Source organism: Morchella importuna, assembly GCF_003444635.1.
Source record: "Morchella importuna strain M04M26 chromosome Unknown Morimp01GS004, whole genome shotgun sequence".
Taxonomy (NCBI): Eukaryota; Fungi; Ascomycota; class Pezizomycetes; order Pezizales; family Morchellaceae; genus Morchella; species Morchella importuna.
The window spans coordinates 875,921-893,966 of NW_025763401.1; the positions used below are offsets into that span (position 1 = coordinate 875,921).

Sequence of the window (18,046 nt, forward strand, 5' to 3'; positions counted from 1 at the left end):
TTTGACTGTTAAAGTGTTTTTTTTTTTTTTTTTTTTTTTTGGTGGGGTTTGGGGTTGTGATGGCTGCATGCAACAGCGAAACGGAGCTGAAAAGTAGGTACCCCTACTTTTCAAAACTCTATTTCAACACAGAGTTACAAAACTGATTGTCCAAGCACAAAGTCTTTTGGTAAAATGGAGCTTCGAAGAAAATCCAACGGAGTTACGTAGTTGCCACACAATTATTATTCTATCTACTCTAAAGCCGTTGTATCAATATTAGGGCATATACATGTATATATATCTATATCAATGCTCAACTCATGAAATCATGCATGATCAAAGTCACCGGAATTCAAGACGGTCTATACTTTTCCAGGTGGGTATTTAGAGTACCATGCAGTTAAGCTCCTGGCCGCATGGGAGACTTGATATATATGGTATATTTGATGGTACTAAGAGCTACATGTAGTAATCTAGAAGCAGTTGTACTAGCTACATGTAGCTATAGGCATTCCCGTTAGTAAGTAACACCTACATATAATAATGAATGCTACCTTAGTACGTTTGCTTATCTATAGATTATAATTCAAATCCTTTTGCCAAGCTGGGCTAATCAACTCCCGAGTGATATACTGTGACAGAGATTGCTCGTACACAATAAAACCTTGAGTTCGCATTAGTCTAGAGGGCCTTTGTCGTATGGTCTAATCATAACACATATGGAGACGTCAGGGATCAGTAGTGACAACATAAATACAGAATTCACGTATACTTGGCTCACGAGGCGAGTTACCTCATTATCAATACCTTGTGGTCCCTGATTCTATTTTAATTCAAGGGAAAGAATTGCCGCTTAAGAATTTCGAGGCTTAGAAACCAGAGGGAACATCTCCCAGAATTGTTCTTGGGAGTACGGAGCTTGATTCTATTCACCCCTTCTGTTTTTAGATTTTCTCCAGTGATCGCCATAAAACTAGAGTCTCGGCGTCCCAGAAAATCCTGAGTGTGTATATGAGTGTGGCGTATATGATGAGTCGAGCTAGTTATAATTATCACTACGCCCCACCACAATCAATTACAAAAGCGCTATATATATAGATATAGTGATTGACAATCAGTGTTAACCTCCACACATTATAGCCCTTACTCACTAATCCGACTCGACCACCACCCCACCAGCCGGTACCGACGTTGGTTGCCCATAACTTCTCTTAAACTTTTACAGAATTTGGCAGAAGAATATTATGAGTATTGTGCATTCCTGAGCTGGTATATTACTAACCACTAGTTTAAACTCAAAACTCGAGCTCTGCGAACCCCAATTCTCACTATAGTTCTAATTAAGCAGATCCACAAACCCTGTGATCTAGCCTAACGTAAAACACAAATACGTGGCTCCGACTTGAAGATATGCTCGAGAATTTTAAGCCGATCTCGCATTAGGGGGCCGCTGCTGTATACGATCATGACAATGCATATGATCAGGAGACAGATCAGCCCACTTAACCCACTTAGCCCACAGATTCTGTTTCACGTAAGTAATCTTGTCGAGACCGTCTATCCTGTGGTTACAAGTTGTAAAATAACTTTTTCAGTAATGTTTATAATTGTTCGACCGCTTCCAGCGGACAAATGTTTGAAAACCACAAGTACATGGATGATCATGATCTGTGAATGGTCAGCGTATCGATTCAATTATGGAAATACTATAATTATCAATCTAGGTAATAGTAGCATGGTTACGTGGCCTAATGGTTAAGGCGCTGGTTTTCGGCATAGCTATTCACCAGAGATTGGGGGTTCGAGTCCTCCCGTGATCGATAAATGCGGTTTTTCTCTAATTTGCTATACAGCTATCAGTGTCCCAAGTACTACTTTTACATGAGAGCTATGTTTTTTTACTAAGAAAACACAGTAACATTGTTAATAGTTAGAATTACAATCATCTATGAATTTGCCTAACTACATGTATATTCAAATAATCCTTGTCAGAATTACTAGAATACTCACTAACACACATGTGGATACATATACCTGTATTAGTAAACTTAATTTAATCTTACAATTTCCATCGAGTGACGAACCATGAACAAGGAGTCTTTTTTTTTTTTTGTTTAATTCATTATGAACAAAGTGTCAATGATAGGAAATAATCCCATTACTACGTAAGATCTACAAAGGTGACATTTAGCTAGTAAGAAAAATTTAATTAAGTCGGAATATTTATATTATAATTAGCCATCCCCAAATCCCAATAATATTACTTTTAAATCTTCTCTTACTACAATTAATATAAGAATACATGATGGGGGGATAACGTAATAACGAGTTTGTATGTATGAAATTAGTACCATGGCGTGAAATCAACAATATCAACAATCTACTCAACTCAACTTGTGGTTCTCACTCGCTTCAATCTTTGATTACCAATCATTGGCCATCACTCGGTGATTCGACAGTATAATTCCGATTCGTTTAGGATTAACAGGTCTTGGATACGATCAAAGTTACATGCCACTTTGGAATTTTTCTATTCAGCTAACGTTATGCGAATTTGGGTAAGCTCAGTATACATTAATTCTAATTCGTCTCGTTAGCTACAATCGGAAGGGCGAGTGATTTAATGTGATTATTAGGAACAACCCGAAACGTGTCGCTTTATAATTTAGCCCTCATAAAAATAAAAGGAGAAAAAAAGAAAAACAAACTGCTGAGTTCCTATAAAAGTCTCTCCGAGTATCATGATTCAGAATTGATGATCATCTGCTAAAACCCGGGTATTGATCAAGCTGCCAAGCGATGATCATGAATGACCTAGTCTGCGGCTACAGCGCATAAATCTGGTTAATTTGCGAACATGTATCTTGGTAATGTTGTGGGGTGCCCGCTACACATCGCAATCGAACGACATACCTACATACATTATTTATAAGGCTGTAATGTAAGTAAGGGAGCCTTACATATAGACCCAGTGAAGATTAAGGTCATGTAACATGGATGGTATTTTGTCTCATGCATCCCTAAAAGGGGGCTAGGACCCTGGATCCCGGCAATGTGATCCACAGGGGCTATTGCATTGGTGGGGGCATTTTACTCGAGGACGGGCCGTCCCGTAGCCGCCGCCGGCACCTCGGCCCATAATTCTATGTATTGCGATTTGAGGGGGAACTAAAGCCGACAAGGGGGAGGGGTGGTGGGTTTATCTATATCATGTATACATGTTCCAGTATCGATTATCAATAAAATCTTCATGTCGCATAGGTGTCAATAAGATTTGATTCCCGTGAGCCTGAAATCATTTTACCTGTTCAAGCCCCCACGATTAATTAATGCAAGGGTGGAATAGATCGATGTTTAAAGGCTCGGGTCGAAGCAAAGGCGTTAATTACTTTAGGAGAGTACGTACTTAGCTATGTAGAGTACATGTACCCTATTGTCACAAGTACATTTACGGTACATGGTATTCTACTTCTACTTCAGGGGTGGGGAAAAGTTTGTCTCCAAGACGGCATTCTTGGCACCTTTCTAGCTAGGAATAGAGTTGCCTACCCCTACAAAGTACCCCGTACGCAACTGCTGCACTCTGGATTAGCACTCCATGTACTAATTACCAAAGAAACGCTCGAGGCATGGACACGAGCACCTAATAGAAACTCACATACTCGCTCGGTCCGATATCCCTGGACAATACTCTAGAGAGCTATAATCATGGGTGTAAATACCCGCGAGTTCGAAGGGATTCGACTACATATAAGACTGCAGCCGAAGGCTGCAAAAGGACCCTACAAAGTGGGAAGGAACATCACCAGCCAATTCAACTGCCCATGACAAAGTAAGTCGCCCCCCCCCCCCCCCCCCGCTTTCGATATTGGCCATTGCCGTGTATACGTATCTTAAGATGAAAAAGAAGACCCACGGAACCACTGGAATGTATACTGGCTATATTCAAGGCGGAAAGACAGTTCTCTATTTGAAGCCAATAAGCTTATTGCATGAGTCGAGCGGCGCGTGACCTAAATAGCAATCGGTACTCCTTTGATCTCCGCGCTTTGCTAGCCAATAGCTAATGGCCGGCTATCAGGAGTAATGGGAAGACAATCGAATGCTTCGATGCATGATCACATAATTATGCTTACAGGATGTACTACGCCAGCCTCAGGATCGAAGTTATCGTCCCATATCTGTGCGCCTGTCTTTGCCTCGATGGGGGCCCATCGATATGGTTTAAGCGACGGTATGTAATATGTATAGGTTTAGATTGCTTCCTATCCGTCCTCTTACATCCACTACCCGCATGTCTTTGTTCAGTTCATCTTTGAAATCTGCGGATATCACAAGTTGTCAAACGCTTCCGAGATATGCAAAAACGGTGGTGTTGTTATCAATATCCTCCCAGAGAGGCGAGTCTAATGGACTCGACCATTGGATCCGACTACTTGTACAGTTCTTGTCAACGAGACTTTCTTTCTATGTTCGTGATAACGGCGTACAGATGACGTGGATGAGACAAGAGAGAAGTGATAACGTGTTACCAGTATTGTTAGGCAAGGGTTGCCTGAGTCATGTACCTCCAACTAATTTTGATACAGGTTTCTCGATAGTAAGCTAGGTCTAACCAATACTCTGTTTTTTTTTAAAAAAAAATTCCTATGGAACGGGTAATAAACAGTAAGAACGATGCCTGTTCTCTGCCCCCCTAAAAATTCCAGATAAGAGCTCCATCATTTTTGCAATACGTTGACACATAACTCAACTAGTCCTAGTCTTGATGAAGTGATCCTTCGTCAATATGCACCCGTGAGAAGATCCGGTCATTAGAACCTCTTTTGACAAGCTTGTCCAGCAGTGTAGAATAATTCCTATATTGGAGGCCCGCATTTCAAGGCAAAGTATATGCTCAATCAAAATTGCCAGCCATCCCTACTGCTTCTCTTACATTGTCTTCACCATTCTAGTCTTGCTCCCTGGACCTTAACTCTCTCTGTTTTCTTAGCCCCTCTTCTCGCTTCCTTGCTTTCCTTATCTCTTTATCTTCGTAGCCTTCACTTTTTCTGGTGCCACTACTAAATAAAGTTTCCCCAATTTTTGTAGTGAATGCATCAATTCTTCGCTGGTTCTCCTTGAACCTGAGGTTGCAAACCTTGAGCAAGGTTTTTAAATATATGTCGTCAACTAGCTTTCTTATCTGTCCATTGGGGTGTTCAATTATGCCGATGATCGAATCCATAATGAGGCCATTGCAGCGTATCGCAACCATTGGAAATGAGGACGCCTTAAGACCAGGATTCATTATTCCTGACTCACGAAAGCCCACTGACAGGGCCACCGTGAGAATTTCATTGGCTGTTTTAAGGTCGGCAGTCTGGATGTGAAGAATCTTTTGGAAGCTTGATTAGTGTATTACTTTGACAATGCGAAATTCCGCTCCACATACCATTGGCTCAAACTTCAGATGCACAAAACGGGTGGTAGATGAGATATCGAAATCCACTACATCACCCATTTCTAGCTCTACAGGCTCGCATAGCCCTCCCTTGTTGCTAGCAATATCTGTAACTGCTTTATCCTTTTCACCTCTGAAAAGAATTTCGGCAATTTCTCGATTACTTTTCTTTTCCACGTCGCTCACGGGGTCATGAGAGACGAATAACCATTTCCCGCCCTCTCCCTTCCCCCCAATTCCGGCCTGGCTGGCTCTGTTTCCTCGATCATCCCCTTGTAATTCCTCGGAGCCAATTGGTTCTATACTCTTCTTCACACCCTCAAAAAAGACGCTGATTCTGCCGCTACAGCTACTTGTTGTAAACAGCCGATCATGTTGATTTAATTGGTTAATTAGTGGGAGAATTTGAACATCGATTGATCCCTTGGGGGATGCATCAGGAGCTGTAGAGGCAATCTCAGCTAGTATTCGAGATTTGTTGATCGCGAAGCGGGCTTCTGGCGACGACATTTTTCGAATATATTGTAGAAGGAAAGCGGGGACAAGTGTAGTGGAAGAAGTTTTGATTCAAATTATAGCATCTGATAAGATAAGATTATTGCTCAAATTGTGATGACATCATTTCAGGGGTAACCTCGTCTACCAGACCTTTTCCCCAGGTCACAGCCACAAACCAGCTCTCAAGCATACATACACCAACAACATCAAGTCACAACATCGAAAATGCCACCACGCAAGACCAAATCTGACGCCAAATCTTTCTATTCAGACGAAATGATAACTAAATCTACACGACGGAGCCAGCCAGCCCGCAGGGCCACAGGAAAAAAGAGTCCCTACTTCGAAAGCTCATCGCCTGAGCCGCAGGAGCCCGCGAACGCGAGGCCGAAAAAGAGAGATAGGAGTCCAATTGATATGGTTTCTTCATCCGGTTCTACCAAAAGATTGAAAAGGCCAGAAGAGATTTTTATACCTATCAGACAAGCTAGCCCTGGGGACACCGAGTACCATCCACATAAGATTCATCCCAATACTTTGGATTTTTTGAAGGGTTTGTTTTATCTTCCTACCATGCCCTTGACAGCTCTTTGGGGATCTACTTGCCTTCTGGGTTGTGGGAAGAACCTAAGTAGTCTACTCATGTCCTCAGATTTATAGTGCCAACATGTTGGTGCAATGTACTCCAATCGTTATAAATCCGAGCATGAGTGGGGAGTGCCATCATCAGCTGCTGATTTGGAGACTGGTAACTGTAGCTCTAGCAAAGAACAATGATCGCACATGGTTTAACGGTATGGCTCTATATCTTCTCAATAGAATGGCAATTATTTTTATTATCATTTTCTTCTCTTGGGCTGTATTCACCTTGGCCCACCCACTCTTGATACATCCCACATAATATACGTTTCAATGGGAGAATAACGTAGGTATTACCGCTACAGAAAATAACGGCCTGTTCAAGGGCGCCAAATCCGATTTCGAGTCGTTTATTGAAAATTTGAGCAAGTCAATTATTGCTGAAGTGGATGATACAATTCCGGAACTACCACTAAAAGATTTGGTAGGTCTCCTTGACCCTGATATACTCTATTAATCGAAGTTCTACTTTGCTTCTTTTCAACCTCAATTACTTGCTTTTCCCAGTCGATTGATCCACCTACCCCAAGTCACTAGGCTTCTTAGCAGGCCTGGGACTTCCCTTCTGACTGTATCAGCTTTCCTAATTCTGTATCTACGCACGCTGTATCTCACATGATATTGTATCAGTATTGAGAAATACCCCAAAATAGTTCTGTCGATTTGGGGCCAGAATATCAAAGTCTGTGTAGTATCCTTTATTTATGTTGAGCTGATGAAGATTGGCCTGATGGAACAGATTTTTCGGATCTATAGAGATATCCGATTCAGTAACGATCGAACGCCTTACAAGGTACGTTTCTACTAGTTGGATTTTATAAAGTCGTTTCTTAACATGTAGTGTTTGCTTTCGTCCGTTTATCAATACTCTGTGCACATGTTACCATTGGGGGCCTTGAATTGCCAGAAAGGCATTTGCTAACCGTCCGATTGTTAAAAAAAAGACCCATTTCTCTGCTGCATGGTAATGATACCTTAACTCGTTACTTTTTATCCCCCAATGCGTTCGAATACGACGTGGCTCGCTCGATCCACTCAATTGCGGCTATTGATGATCAAAATTCCAATCCAGAAGAGCTCACTGGGTGGTTGGAAAGATGGAGATGAGGATGGAATATTTCTAATGTATCGTCCTAATTCAGGTCGCGGACGGGCAAAAGGGTCCTTACGCATGCTATTTCTTGTCATTACAGCCCGGAAACTCATTCATAGGTATGTGGCGATCGTTTGTTGTCAAACTCTATTGAGCGATTTTTTCGTTTTTTTTCGTTTTTTTTTTTTCTTTCGTGCGCTTCAGCGCTTGCGCCCAAGTCAATCCACGATCCTTGATCTCACCGATTCTTGCCTCGACCAGGATCGTAGACTAGTCTGAAGCAAGTAACACGGCTTTCTTTGTTTTTCCTCTTTACATGTTCGTGTGCCATGGCTCTTCGAAGGTGTACTGGCTACAGTCTTTTACCGTCTCTTGACGAATACTGCCACTTGACGAACAGGGATTCCAAGTATGGAAAGAAACAGTCAAGCAACAGCCAAGCTACGAGATCTCCGGTTCTTTTAATTTCTATTGGCCCAAAGTCCCCTGTTCGTCAACTGGCAGTATTCGTCAAGAGACGGTAAAAGACTGTAGGTTATGTGGTAAAATGGGCCATTGATTGTCCACGTCGCGTTTTTAAATTTTTTTATTCCAGGCACGATCTAAGTGAACTGGTGTTTTTCCTTTTTATTTTCCCTAAAATTCTCGACACCTTTAACATTAGCTTCCTTGTCGACGGCTTCTCTTCGGTTAGATTAGCGATTATCGGGAAGGAAATTCAAAGCTAACTGCAATGCACAATTACGCAGGAGGTGGTCTCTATCACACTGAAGCCCAACCGCTCAACTTACTACGACGTAACATTGATAAAAATTCTCGACAGATTAAAAGTATACTTGCTGGGGGGGAGTTGGCCAAAGAGTTTTTTGGTGTCCAAGCGGGTGGTAACAAGCAAAAAGCCGTCCAAGCGTTTGTGGAGCGAAATAAGGAGGACGCCTTGAAAACCGCACCAAAGGTAAGTTTTTTTATGAACTCGGTCACCCGTTGGTTGTCTTTCAAACCTTTCCTTCTGCTGTGCCCTTTTTTCCTTTATTTCTTTTCCCTTTCCCTCCGACTCTCTGGATTTCGATCCATAAGAGATCTACGGTGCATTCGGTTCGTCATTTCTCTTTTGACGACGAAATTTTCCCGAAAATAATAGTGCTACTATTGGTTCTTGGTCCCGGAGAAAATTTTGCATCTTGTCTTCCTGAACATATCTTCGGATCAGCTTGTCTAGTCTGGAAAGGGTATCCTGTACCCTGCTATTCCCTTAATACCCCACAAGCCATTGCATCTCATAACAGTTCCCATTTCAATGTTTATCGTGTCTTGCTCCTTGGGCGGTTTATTCCTTGATATTCTGCGGTGTGAATACTACCATGTATGCGTGTCGCCTTTTTGCCCATATTACCCGCTTCTCGTATTTTCGTAAGCCGCTCAAGATGTCTTGTCCCTTCAGCTTTATTTTTCCAGTCGATATTTCTCTTTCTTGTGGTCTGCATAACAATAAGTGGTACATTATTGATAAAGACTTTGCTGAATTGAACTCATCTTCCAGAATTACCCGAAGGATCATAAAGAAATTGAATTGCTGAGACTTAGGAGCTATACGCTTGGGAAACGGTTAAGCGACGAAGAAGTTACTGGAGACGACGTTGTTCAGAGAATAACCAGAATTTTCAAAAACATGGAGCCCTTCGTAAGTCATTTTTTTTTCCCTCTTTCTTGTAAGGGGTCTCGAGCTTCTCGCCTTGTCGTTTTATTTTTTGCCTTTCTTTTTCTAATGTTCCATGGTGGTCTTGTGCATCATCATCCCCGTGGTACATAAGAACTCTTTACTTTTTATTTTGTTTCGGCAGGCAACTAAATGACAGCTGTCTGTACCCCTGTTGTAGATCAGTTATCTCAACAGCGTCGTCATGCCGGACATTAATGTGGAATCTTCGAATGGGGAAGATGCTGTTGTTAGCGGGGACGAGGATAGTGATGGTAACTAGTGGGTACGATTGCGGTTATCGGACATTGCAAGGTTGCATCGGGTACTGCCGGACGCGAAAGCCAGTCTCCTCTTTCGCGGGATACGCACAGACATCGACCTGATTTTCTGGAGGCTCGGACCAAGATGCTGCTGTCACTGAAGTTTGACGTTCTTCGGTCATCCCAGTCTTTTGCCATATGATTTTCTCAAATATTCTTTTTTGAAACTAGTACCAAGACCCTTTCGATTATTTCAAGCGTGTAGGAAAACCTGATTACAACCATATATCGTTAAGCAATGATATCGGCTTTTGTAACTTTTATTTTTATTTGTTCTGGACATTCGAGATTCCCTACATGTTTCGCCCTCCAGTGCTGGCGGATATATATGGACGACATCGCCCGTTTTTCATTATTCTTTGTCGTATGATCCAGTGACCTATTCGGCATGCAGTGGTGTGCTATGCAACACAGAGCTTGAGTAGATTGAAATCTCATCTGCATTGGCTCTCTGATGTGATAGGTGCATTGAGGATTCCTGTCCTTAACCCAAGTAGGTTGTCGGTAGAGTACGGCACTGTATGTAGAGTAGAGTAATTTGGACGGGGCGGCCCGTCACCGAATAGGAGGTTTTGTGGCACAAGCCGCTGACGGGGTCAAGCATTTTGAGAGTTTCTGTCACGATTGGCTAGATGAGGATCTCAAACCGAACCCGAGGAAGCCGCGGCAATACCCAGTTATTGGATGAAAGTTGTGGTTGAGTGGGCTACTAAGCCGGCCGTACGGTCGCCTAGCACGTTTAGAGGCTGAGGTCACTTGCCTGATTTGATGGGTTTCGTTTTTGCAGATGATTGAAACGCGGGGAGCATGCAGGTGGAAGGTTTCGCCAGAATGTTCGATAGCTCAGCTGGGAACGGGAATCGGTTGCTCACCCGTTCGCCTTCTTTGGACCTAGGTTGACAATTGGCTACATGTACTTGTTAGATTCAGGGTCCTCTCTGACTTAGTAACAGCCAGGCGCACAAGAGCCAGAGACTGAATTTCAGGTAAAGAAAGATGCATGTATGTCTTTTCACACCTATCGATTGACCAAATTCTTACCAAGCAGGTGTGAAATTCCTATGTGACACATATGGGTCGAGATTTGAGGGGATATCGACTATGTTGCTGTTTTAGAATACTTGGTACGCGCGTGTAAGCAGCACTACATGTACCTATAGGTACTTAAGTACATATTCCTCTAGAGTACATGTACATGTATACTTATGTAGTCATATAACTGCTGTACTGGGGGCAGGCAAGAAGAACCTGAAAATGTAAGCTGCAAGTAGGGGCTCAATTTGATGTAGCTTTTTGCCAGCCGCGAATCAGAGGTCGTTACCATAAAAAGTCATTTTCAGGTTCTTCTTGCCTGCCCCGAGTAGAGTAACGTTAGCAAGGAATCTACATGTAGCTTCTGGTATTTAGGAGCTCGATATATCATGGCGCAAGACACAAGGAAGGCTAATAGGCCATGACGACGTCTCATGAACAGGTAGGTGCTACATATACGTGTGTTCATTACCTACAAATACTCAGTTACTACATTGCTGTATTGCCCTTATTCGACTTATGTTACTATTCTTTGCCTTGTCCGTGATATATTGTAGACCTGTACGTACTTTGAGTGCGTAGTAATAGGTAGTACTCTCTCTACATGAGCAGAGTCCATTAAGTTAAAAGTATGTGCATATGTCCACATGACTGGTGACATCAATGGCTCAAACCTTTTGCCCTTAGTTTCGGAAGTGCAAGATCGCACAAAGCCCGGGAGCATGTGCATTCCGTCTGCACGGATGAACAACGCACATCACGACCTCCAACCCAACCTCCAACCACCGTAGTTAAGGGCCGCGGTAAGCCTAACGATATGTACCTACATACCTACAGTACACACTCACTCTACAAGCGACTGCTCAACAGAGTTAATCATTTGAATCATCGACAGTGACGTCGGTATATACCCCCCCGTGCAATTTTCTTATGTTTGTACTCGTTTACCACGAAAAGAACCAGAAAATGCAAGTGACGGAAACAGGGATAGTTTGTATGAGAGATCACCGCCACTCCATACAAATAATCCTTGCCCTGAGCAACTGCATTTTCTGGTTCTTTTCGTGGTAAACAAGTATTCTCTCGTGCTGAATCCATGGAGAACCCCTCCCAAACACGTTCGACCCGCATCTCCGGGTGTAATTGCCTGGCCAACCGTGTACCTTGCCCTGAGTACTACTACTATACTACATACACCTCCCCATGCTAACCCCTCAACAACCGGATTGCCTACCTGAGTTGCGATAAGCAGGCCCAATGATTATATATCTTAGGAAATCTATGACGCCTGCACTCCCCTGTGCCTCCGTCTCGGGAGTGTAAGGGTCTCAACCATCGACTCGCAACCTTTTTCTTCTCTTTACTCCTTCGGAAAGAAGAAGAAATAGTTGTCTGCATGTTTCACGACTTGCAATTGCTATTTTACTTACGTCCTACAAGTCAACTACATGATGTATCTACTTGCGGATATATCCACCACCACCACCAGCAGCAGCCCTGGCACCTGCTTTTATCTGGCTGCAAGCTCTCCTTTCCGCGCTCAATCATATCACCTCAATATATATGCAGGTCTTTGAGAGCAGAGCAATGGCAATCCCGGATGTAGGCTGTGAGCTGTGGTCGAACTCTGATTCCTCAATTGTAGTTTCCCATCCCACGGGAGAAGACTGGTGTGCAGTTGTCCTAGAAGGTCAGTCATGGTGCTTGCCTTCGTGTCCGGCCGGCCCTTGTTCTTTCTTTTTTTTTTACTTCTCGAGTATGCCTGGGGATGAACTGTCTCACTTCCCTGAACGTGACTTTGACCCACAACCCACCAACTCGGAGCCTGTATCAGGCACGTAGCTTGCTGCCATCTCCCCCCTCACTTTCCTTTACCTCTGCCCGACGTCTTCACTCCATCCTCACCCCTTTTGAACACTTTTTTGTGGGTGCGTCGAGCTTCTCTTTATCGTCTCTCACTCTCGCATCAGCTGGTCCCTCCCCCCCCCCCCCCCGGGCTTTAATCAATAGAATTTTTCGCCTTCTACTTCCGATCAGATCGTGAGTTGCCAATAGGCCAGGCCAGGGAGGACCTTCTGTCCAGCCAGCCGGCAGGGATTGATCGAGCCTTCATTCGGCGTGCTGTACATGCGCCAGTGTTTACACAGCTATCAACCCACCCCCGTTGGTCGGTCCGCAGCATGTATGTTGACCATCTACCCGCCCGCCGAGTGTCATCATAGCCTCGTCTTAAGCGACTAAGGGCTCAGAAAGTACAGCCAATTCCTAGGTCCAAAACATCATTCACCCTACATACGTACATCCATCCATACAGGCACAATCCACTCTACGGGGTTATTACATCCGATCAACGCATTTTTTCTTCTTTCTTGACTGTTGTTTACTCTACCAGTCGACAATTTATTGTAGCCATAGGTAGGAGGGGATTTTCTGTCTAACATAGCAGAATCAGACGAAAGTCATCCCGGCACCAGCCAAGTACTACGAGGGGGAAAGTCGGATTCCATTGGCGTGCATTGTGTTGTGTTAGTGGTGTCGTCGTCCCTTTATCTGCAATCCCGTTTCTGCAACACTGCATAATATCACTATTACCCCATAGGATATATCATTTGTTTTATTATTTTATTATTGTTCCGTTTTTACTGTTCCGTTTTTTACTATTCCGTTTATTCTATTGCTTTATTGTTCTTGCTGGCCGGCCGTTGACATTTCCAGAACAGAAGAGTGCCATACATTGTTCGGTTTCTCCTGTTACTGCTGCTGTTGCAGCTGCTACTACTACTGGTTTTGCTGGCTGCTATTATTGCTTTAGTTGTGGTTGTGGTTGTGGTTGTGGTTGTTTTTTATTACCTGGTAGTCTTCTGGAGTGAAGTGCATATCATAGAGAGTGGGAGAGAGCGAGAGGTCACCCCGTCATCTGTTGTGCCGTGATCGGTCAGGTCACATATTACCTACATTGCGAGGATCCTTAAACGGACAACCAATACTCGGTTGGGGCAAGGATTGGTTTAGCGCTATTAATGCTTGGGGAGGACAAGACAGCTGCAGTGTTAGGAACATACTCTAGGTAGTGAAGCCTCAAGATTACGCCAGCGAAGTACTACTACAGACACCGGTACCTGGCCATTCTTGATTTTCACAGTGCTGTTCCTACCTCCGAGAACGGTTCCAATTTTCCTTTTTTCATCACCCTTAAACCTCTTCTCCCGTCGTGGTCGTGGTGATCTCAATTGCAGGAGAGCACCGGCAGGTTTTGAAGGAAAATCCAAGCGGCGGGGAGAGGCTCTTTGGTCCCTGCAACCGCACATCTATCTACCGGGTCTACCTATTTTGTCGCCGGCGCGAGCACGACTTCCCCACCATTACCATTATTACCTACCATACTCTGCTCTACTACTACCTATTAACAGTTGTTACCACTATACTACCCCCCTTGTCCTTTCCCCCCCTCTTGCGCGCCGCTACCCGCCCCAAAAGTCGCACCCCTCCCTCCCCATCTTACTTACGTCTGTATCAATAACCCAAAATCCACTCCCCCCCCCCTCTTCCCCTCCCCCTCCATTTCCCCACCACCTGCCTAACAGGCAATTGTTTTTTTTTTTATATATATATTTTTTTACACATTCAGCTAAATAGAAGAGGAGGAGGAGGAGGAGGACGAGAGACAATTCGAAACAAGTCTCGAATCACCATTGACCGCTTTCTTACCCCCGATTCGAGTCGAGTCTCGCATAATTATAACGGAAGCCGCTGGAGTTGATCCGTCCCATCTGCACGCGGCTCCTGTCTCTCCTGCAATCCACCCGCTGCACCCTGACAGCCCGCTCCTTCCCGCTCTCCAGGGAAAAGAAAAAAAAAAGGTTACTTAAGGCTTCTCGTCTGTCCCGGTACTCCGGTTCCAGCGTCATCCCATCTTCTCCGGGATTTTCTAACCCGCCAGCCAACAGTAGGAGGAGCGTCAGCCAGATCAAGAATCAGGATAGAAGAGAGGAACAGGAAGAAGAAGAAGCCTACACCACCACCATCACGGGTTCAATACTGTGGTTTCTCCTCTTTCTTTCCCCTTCTCCGATAGATAGTACATACGCCCCCCATATACATTGCCTTATTTTTACCTTGTTATTGACATTTGCCTTGTTGATTAACATTAAGCACCTGCCCTTCCCTCTCCCCTCCTTCTATCTACCCATACGCCCATTACCCTATCCACCCACACCCACAACCACCCACACCATAGATACTCTCACTCACTCACTCACTCACTCACCACTCCCACACTTACCGGTGCATATCATTACCACCGCCACTACTACCAACGCCTAGCACCCGTGCCATTGCCGACCCCACCCCTCCAATCCAGCCTCCACAACCACCTCCACCACCATCACCACACCCCCCTCCCTCTCCTTTTTTTTCTTCTGACGGGAACCAACGGGCCCTTACATTCCCGCACTGAGATCAGCTGCCCCCCCCCCCCCCCCGGCTCTCCTCCACGCGGCTCCTCTGGTTCGTCAGGTTTCACAGACATTCTATAGCGCATGCCATGCTCCCGCAAAACAGGGCTTGACCTTCCTTTAAACTCGCTGCATCCCATCTTCGCTCAGCCACCTCCCCTCAGAGCTTCAAATGTCCTGGAATCCCCCGCCCAGCGGCAACAATCCCCATCCAAACGAGTGGTCGCCAGAAGAAGACCGTGAAAATCTCGGTGGGCAATCGTCTGAAGAAGAAGACACTGCCGAGAACTACCACCGGAGACAACAACGGTATCCGGAACAACCAGCATCAGTATCAGGATCACCTGTAAGTCCATTCCAATTACAATATCAACTTTAACCTCAATTTCAACCTCAACCTCAATTCAATCCATATTCACACATCCCCCCCCAAAAAAAACTTCCATTCGCCTACTAATAACGTACAGAGTATCCACCATCCTCATCTCCAGCAACATCCCCTCCACCCCCAGCAACACCATCTCCAACACCAACACCAGCAACACCATTCTCATCATCCTCGACAGTCTCCCCCGCCTCCCCCGCCCCCTCCCCCGCCCCAATCACACCAAGTAGGCGACCACAACCCAGATCAAAACATGTCATACGCCGAGATGTATCCGTACAGGATACCCCCACATCAATTGGCGGGATTTCAGCAACCAGCCCCCCGTCAAAGAACGGCAATTGCGTGCAGATATTGCCGGAGACGCAAGGTAAATGCTCACCTCCAATTTCAATCTTAAATGCTAACATATGTAAGATTCGCTGTTCTGGCTTCGAATCTTCCCCAGATGGTAGATGCGCCAACTGCCTGCGATTTAACCAGGAGTGCGTTTTTACGCCAGTCTCCTCACAGGCTCAGGCGTTTGTACCTGCCCATGCAGCGTTCGGTCGTGGTGCGCCTGGTAGGTCATCTCAACAGATGTTATACGGGGCACACGGCCAGCCACTCCCCGCAAGTTATAACCTACCGCCCCCCCCTCCTCCGCCTCCAATGGATTTTCACCCGCCGCAACAGTACCCGCGCCCATCCAGCCCTGGTGGATCTAACCGCCATCCCCCTCCGCCGACGTACAATCACCAGTACGATGAGCGAATGCCTATACATGATGCAGCATCAACAGAGCGCAACAGGGCTCTGGAATTACACCCGCCGCTTCTACCGCCTCCTGTATCCGGTAATCCAGGTCAATCGCATTCCCACCCGAGGCGTGGATCCGCAGGTGATTATCCAAATCGCTACGGCCGGAATGACCCGCCCTCCCCTTCGTCCCATCTTGTACCGCCTCATCCCGCGTATTCCCCACCACCACCAGCGACTGGACCACCGTCAACCTATCAGGGTCAAACTTACGGCCAGGGTCCACCGCCATCAATCCCGGGGAACTACTATCCGCAGGCGCAAAGCTCTGTCTCAAACACGAGCCAGCAGCGACCTAGGTCACCTGTAGGATACCATTCCCCGGGTGATCGCTCAAGCGGCTCGCCGCATCCGTTCCACCCACCGATGCAATACCCGCCGAGACCCACGTCCTCAGGTCCTAATCCGAGCAACCCGAGCAACCATCCCATTCCTTCAATGCAGCTGTCCAATTTGATCGACCCAGGACCCCAGTCGCAAATCACGAATCGGAACAATCAACGGTCTGCCGCGGATGGGGACATGTTGGATAAACTCAGACCGAGGTCAGGGCTTTGATCCATGTGCATAAAATCCTGGGTTGGGGTTGATTTGATCTCTAGGGCTCCTACATAAAACCTTCGACGCAAATCTACCAAACAAACAGCACAGGTTGGATTATGTCTCAAGCGTCGACAAATCAAATGGTTGTTTATTAATTATGCATAATTTCATTTTCTTTTCCTTTTTGAATTTTTCACGTATTGTAACGAATCTTTCAAAAAAAAAAAAAAAAAAAAACAGGCTGCACGTGTGTAGGAACCCACCGACTTCGGCACTCCTAATCAACATGTGAATTGAAAGACTATTTCGTTTTTTTGCTTATAGTTTGTTTCAGTTTTATCTTTTTTACACGGGCTGTTGATTTCTGGTGGCTTTTTTTCGTCGTCTCTTCTCATGTTTCAATTGGTTTTGCCGATTTGCATTTCCCTTCGCGATGATAATGCCAGTATTTACATAGAACGAGATTTGGGGAATCCTTCTATCGAAGGATAGCATCAGTTTTACGTTGGTGGTTTTTTTATACGTCTTTTCCTTTTATCTTTGCTCATTTAGCCCGTAGTTGATTCCGTTCTTTACCCTCATTACTCAGATGTTTATATATTCTCTCTGTACAGTCTTTTATTCTGTCTTTCCCGTCCTTTGATAGCTTGATATCACCACATTCTTTTATTTTGGGGGCTTCGTAAAATATTTCGTGATTATTACTGCATAAATGGTTTCCCCTCTATCATGGGATTTCTGGATAGCCCACTTTGAAAGGCAAAGGGCGTTTATCGTTATTTACTTTTGTTTATGATCTCAAACGTAGCTAGTTTTGTTAGCGCTTCGCGGAATCGGCCAATGTCCAAAAGACCTTTTTTTTTTTTTTTTTTTTTTTTACCTTTGATACGGTAGTATCGTCTGATGAGAGGGCATGACGAATTTGATTTGAATAAAAGTGAGAAACATGCGTACGGCAGTAACGTGGTACGAATGTAGTTGGACTGGTCAAAACCTTTCGGCAGCTAGGTTTATTGGTTGTTTGGCACTTTAGTAAGGCAAAGATCAGACGAAAAAAAAATATATAAAACATAAAAACATAAAATAAAGGGATGGGCGTTGCATTGCATTTGGAATGTTAAAGGGAGAAATGGCCTATTAGGGTTTCGATTGACGTGTAT

The 18,046-nt window shown here is 44.8% G+C and overlaps 4 protein-coding genes across 4 annotated transcripts; 3 read left to right on the plus strand and 1 right to left on the minus strand.

The window, feature by feature from the left end:
- Positions 1 to 4,933: 4,933 nt before the first annotated feature.
- LAJ45_02380 (uncharacterized protein) lies at positions 4,934 to 5,935 on the minus strand (the record flags this gene model as incomplete). Its single annotated transcript, XM_046111971.1, has 2 exons — positions 4,934 to 5,359; positions 5,417 to 5,935. 2 exons carry the CDS (start codon positions 5,933 to 5,935, stop codon positions 4,934 to 4,936), a joined length of 945 nt encoding a protein of 314 aa, XP_045974871.1.
- A 213-nt stretch (positions 5,936 to 6,148) lies between these two features.
- On the plus strand, positions 6,149 to 7,774 carry LAJ45_02381 (uncharacterized protein; the record flags this gene model as incomplete). The annotated part of the gene is made up of 6 exons (XM_046111972.1): positions 6,149 to 6,476; positions 6,682 to 6,717; positions 6,868 to 6,986; positions 7,302 to 7,355; positions 7,507 to 7,526; positions 7,705 to 7,774. The coding sequence occupies 6 exons, from the start codon at positions 6,149 to 6,151 to the stop codon at positions 7,772 to 7,774; spliced, it is 627 nt and encodes a 208-aa protein (XP_045974872.1).
- A 614-nt stretch (positions 7,775 to 8,388) lies between these two features.
- LAJ45_02382 (uncharacterized protein) lies at positions 8,389 to 9,634 on the plus strand (the record flags this gene model as incomplete). The annotated part of the gene is made up of 3 exons (XM_046111973.1): positions 8,389 to 8,610; positions 9,196 to 9,336; positions 9,533 to 9,634. 3 exons carry the CDS (start codon positions 8,389 to 8,391, stop codon positions 9,632 to 9,634), a joined length of 465 nt encoding a protein of 154 aa, XP_045974873.1.
- Positions 9,635 to 13,726: 4,092 nt separating this feature from the next.
- LAJ45_02383 (uncharacterized protein) lies at positions 13,727 to 16,958 on the plus strand (the record flags this gene model as incomplete). The annotated part of the gene is made up of 10 exons (XM_046111974.1): positions 13,727 to 13,753; positions 14,454 to 14,566; positions 14,654 to 14,784; positions 14,859 to 14,990; positions 15,311 to 15,506; positions 15,628 to 15,771; positions 15,859 to 15,915; positions 15,963 to 15,996; positions 16,059 to 16,888; positions 16,946 to 16,958. The coding sequence occupies 10 exons, from the start codon at positions 13,727 to 13,729 to the stop codon at positions 16,956 to 16,958; spliced, it is 1,677 nt and encodes a 558-aa protein (XP_045974874.1).
- Between the last annotated feature and the right edge of the window lie 1,088 nt (positions 16,959 to 18,046).